This window comes from Lutra lutra, chromosome 13 (assembly GCF_902655055.1).
Source record: "Lutra lutra chromosome 13, mLutLut1.2, whole genome shotgun sequence".
NCBI classification, from domain to species: domain Eukaryota; kingdom Metazoa; phylum Chordata; class Mammalia; order Carnivora; family Mustelidae; genus Lutra; species Lutra lutra.
In genome coordinates, this window is record NC_062290.1 from 68,112,813 (window position 1) to 68,117,770 (window position 4,958).

The following is a 4,958-nucleotide window of genomic DNA, read 5'->3' on the forward strand; positions in this document are numbered from 1 at the left end:
TTCTCTAAATCACTCTAAACCACAGGATCATACACCTGTTACCTCAAGTGTACCCAGCCATGACATAAATATCAATTACAGCTACAATCTTAATCCCTTCCCAGGACAAACATGGTAAGAAGAAAGAATTATCATTAACTTGCAGGGCTGCATGACCAAGTACTCCTCTTCAACATTTCTAAGGCCTAGTCTCAACTTCTCCCTTTTTCATTTCATTTAATTCAGTGGTTACCAATTGAGGCCTCCTCTCCAGGAATGATGTCAGCTTCTTCCCTAAATGCCATAAATTACTTTGGTCTCATGCCAGGTACTATAACCCATAGAAGAATGGCAAGCAGTACATAGGGTCTTAATATCTGGGGTCAACTCTCCTAATGCCAACTGCCTGTCTATATTCCAAACAGAGTTTGCCCTAGATTTTCCCTTTACCTTGCTCTCCCTCATGCTGGGCCACACATCAATCCATGCTTTTCCCTGAGGAACTAGCACATACTACTCAGTCTCTATAAATTCCAGGTACCTCTGCTACTCCTAGTTGCATCTCCTCTGCATCTTGTCAATTTACCAGAAAGCTGTCATACCTGTCCACTTTAGTCTGTCAAGACAAACTAACAATATGATTAAGTACAAGACACTGAATCTGGTTCAAGCCTCTTCTGTTCCCTAAGGCAATTTACTCCATTCAAATATGGCTACATTTTATCTGAACTGTATACAAAATTTTGATTTCATGATAACTCTAAAAAATTTAATTTCATCACCTTGAAGTTAGATAAAGGCAATGTTTTCATGCATTTGTATTGAGTAGACACAAAACCTCACCTAGATCCTCAAGCTAAAGTTTATCAAAATAGTTAATATTAGTCATAATGCAGCCACATCATAATAAATTCAACTCATTTGATCATGACAGTCTCTCTCACACTCTCGTTATCATTCTCTCTGTTTGTATGCTGCTTATTCCTCTAAAAGGTGGGTTTTTTACCTGGCAGGAAAGAATCTAGGAAGACAGATCAGACTGGTAGCAGATTTGAGGGGCAGTAAAAGGCAGAAAGAAAATACCAATTAGTCCGTTATATAAGGAACAGAACAAGGACATCAAATTGGGATCAGTTAACTAGAATTTAAATGGGAAATGGAATACCCCCAAAGTCAAGAAGAAGAAGAATAGGTGTGATTAAAAATAAATACATCAATAAATGTGGCTGAGATAGCAAGCGATGGAGGCATGGGAAAAGAAAGAGATCAATCTAACCTAACTGAGTTCAAGGATAGGTCTCAGGTTGAGGGTTGTTTATTAATAACTTCTTAATCTAATTAGTCATTCAATAAACAAGTTATTATGAAAGTAATATATTTTCAGCTTCTAGAAAGAACAAAGTGCTATCATCTTCTGACTTCTTCCTCACTCAAATATGGAAATGCCATAGGAATAAGATTAAAAATGTATCAATCTGAAGAACAGTATGAAACTGGAAGAAACCCAAGGAAACCATGTAGCCATTCACAAGAAATGCATTGGGGGAGTAGTTCTGAGTCAAGTTATTATTTTCTACTGTCTTACCATGAGGAAATTATGCTTGACCCTCCTCTGACCCTCACAAACTAATGGTAGATACAGTAACATCAGAGTGGTCCAGAACTAAGAAGGGTGAAGACTGAACAACTCATTACAAGTGCACACAGAGCACCCTACCTGGAGTTGCCTCTTTCTGCTTTATCTCACTAAAAAAGTTGGGATATTTTTATCAGTGAAAAAAGGGACCTGGAAAAGAACAGCATCCAGAAAGAGGTAAAGGAAAGAATGTGGGTTTCCATGGAAGGAAACATATTTGCACATACCCAATATATAGTATAATGGGCTCTCTGCCTTGAGGAACCCCAAACTTTGAACTCACCTGAAGTAGTATAAGTTGGGGCCTGGACTTTTGCCTTTTCTTTATAAGGTACACATTATTGATCAAAATACTGCAGGGGAAATGAATTCCATGGAGAAGAATAATGTGATATATGGTGAACACAACCTTTATAAAAAGAAAGGCAATAAAATGAGCAACTCGAAATCATATGAGAAAGAATTCATTGAACAGAGAGAGCAAAAATTTTGAAAGAGCAAAATAAATATCCTTGATGTGATAAGGAAGAATATTTGTGGCACATAGCAGGAATAAACAGTTACAAAAAAGAATCACATGGTAATACTGGGTATGAAACATGTAACGGCTCAAATAAGGAACTCAGTAAATGGGACACGTAGTACAATGAATACTATGACTCTATAATGGGTCCTAAAATAAGCTTTAAGTACTTTCAAACAATTTAAATCATTCAGAGAATGTTCTCTGGCCATATAGAATTAAACCAGGAAATTTTTTTAAAAAGAAAATATAACTTTAAAAAATCTCCAAATGTTAGAAACTTACATAATGCACTCCTAGTAACATAAGTATGAGAAAGAAATCACAACAAAAAATAAAACTGTTTTGGGTTGCTGAACTTCAGGCGCAGTAATTGAGGCCTGCTGGGAACAGGACTCCTCTAAAACACCGAATAATGTCTGGAAGGCTGTGGTCCAAGGCCATTTTTGCTGGCTATAAGCGGGGTCTCCGCAACCAGAGGGAGCACACAGCTCTTCTTAAAATCGAAGGTGTATATGCTCGAGATGAAACGGAATTCTATCTAGGCAAGAGATGTGCTTACGTGTACAAAGCAAAGAACAACACAGTGACTCCTGGTGGAAAACCAAACAAAACCAGAGTAATCTGGGGAAAAGTAATTCGTGCTCATGGAAACAACAGCATGGTTCGTGCCAAATTCCGAAGCAACCTTCCTGCTAAAGCCATTGGCCACAAAATCCGTGTGATGCTGTACCCCTCAAGGATTTAAATTTAATGAAAAGTAAATAAAGGTGTAGATTTGTTCTCTTGTTAAAAAAAAAAAAACTGTTTTGAACTGAAATCTTTGGGATGCAGCAAAGGTGGTCCTATGAGGAAAGTATGTAGCAATACAAGCCTTTCTCAAGAAACAAGAAAGATTTCAAATACATAACCTAACCCTACACCTAAAGGAGTCTGAAAAAGAATAGCAAATAAGGCCTGAACCCAGCAGGAGAAGAGAAATAATAAAGATCAGGCAGAAATCAATGGAATAGAAAACACATAAATAGTAGAACAGATCAATGAAACTAGGAGCTGACTCTCTGAAAGAATTAAGATTGATAAACCCCTGGCCAGACTTATCAAAGAGAAAAGAGAAAGGACCCAAATAAATAAAATCATGAATGAAAGAGGAGAGATCACAACCAACACCAAAGAAATACAAACAAGTATAAGAAAATATTATGAGCAACTATATGCCAGCAAATTAGACAATCTGGAAGAAATGGATACGTTCCTAGAGACATATAAACTACCAAAACTGAAATAAGAAGAAATAGAAAAACCTGAACAGACCCATACCCAGTAAGGAAATTGAAGCAATAATCAAAAGTTTCTCCAAAAATAAGAGCCCAGGGCCAGATGGCTTCTCAGGGGAATTCTACCAAACATTTAAACAAGAATTAATACCTATTCCTCTGAAACTGTTCAAAAAAATAGAAATGGAAGGAAAACTTCCAAACTTTTTTTATGAGGCAAGCATTACCTAAATCCAAAAACCAAACAAAGACCCCGTCAAAAAGGAGAATTATAGACCAATACCCCTGATGAACACGGATGCAAAAATTCTCACCAAAATACTAGCCAATAGGATCCAACTAAATAAAAAAATTATTCAATTCTTTTAATGGCCAAGTGGGATTTATTCCTGGGCTATAAGGCTGGTTCAACATCCGCAAATTAATCAATGTGATACAATACACTAATAAAGAAAAAAGAAGACCATATGATACTCTCAATAGATGCAGAAAAAGCATTTGACAAAGTACAGCATCCTTTCTTGATCAAAACTCTTCACAGTGTAGGGATAAAGGGTACATACCACAATATCATAAAATCCATCTATGAAAAACCCACAGCAAATATCATTCGCAATGGGGGAGAACTGAGAGCTTTCCCCCAAAGGTCAAGAACATGGCAGGGATGTCCACTATCACCACTGCTATTCAATACAGTACTAGAAATCCTAACCTCGGCAATCAAACAACAAAAAGAAATAAAAGGCATCCAAATCAGCAAAGAAGTCAAACTCTCACTCTTTGCACATGATATGATGCTTTATGTGGAAAACCCAAAAGACTCCACCCTAAAACTGCTAGATCTCATACAAGAATTCAGTAAAGTGGCAGGATATAATATCAATGCACAGAAATCAGTGGCATTTCTATAAACTAACAATGAGAAGAAGAAAGAAATTAAGGAGTTGATCACCTTTACAATTGCACCCAAAACCATAAGATACCTTAGGAACAAATGTAACCAAAGAGGCAAAGAATCTATACTCAGAAAATAATAGAATACTCATGAAAGAAATTGAGGAAGATACAAAGAAATGGAAAAATGTTCCATGCTCATGGATTGGAAGAACAAATATTGTGAAGATGTCTATGCTACCTAGAGCAATCTACACATTTAATGCAATCTCTATCAAAATACCATCAACTTGGGGCACCTGGGTGGCTCAGTGGGTTAAAGCCTCTGTCTTCGGCTCAGGTCATGATCTCAAGAGTCCTAGGATCGAGCCCCACATCAGGCTCTCTGCTCAGCAGGGAGCCTGCTTCCTCCTCTCTCTCTGCCTGCCTCTCTGCCTACTTGTAATCTCTGTCTGTCAAATAAATAAATAAAATCTTAAAAAAAATTAAAATACCATCAACTTTTTTCAAAGAAATGGAACAAATAATCCTAAAATTTGTATGGAAGCACAAAAGACACTGAAGAGCCAGAAGAGTGTTGAAAAAAAAAAAAAAGCAAAGCTGGTGGCATCACAATTTCTGACTTCAGGCTCTAAGACAAAGCTTTAAG

At 37.0% G+C, this 4,958-nt stretch overlaps 1 protein-coding gene across 1 annotated transcript; it reads left to right on the forward strand.

Moving 5' to 3' along the window:
* The first annotated feature begins 2,493 nt into the window (after positions 1-2,493).
* On the forward strand, positions 2,494-2,920 carry LOC125083464 (60S ribosomal protein L35a-like). Its single transcript, XM_047700072.1, has one exon. It carries the CDS (start codon positions 2,554-2,556, stop codon positions 2,884-2,886), a length of 333 nt encoding a protein of 110 aa, XP_047556028.1. The 5' UTR covers positions 2,494-2,553; the 3' UTR covers positions 2,887-2,920.
* Positions 2,921-4,958: the final 2,038 nt, after the last annotated feature.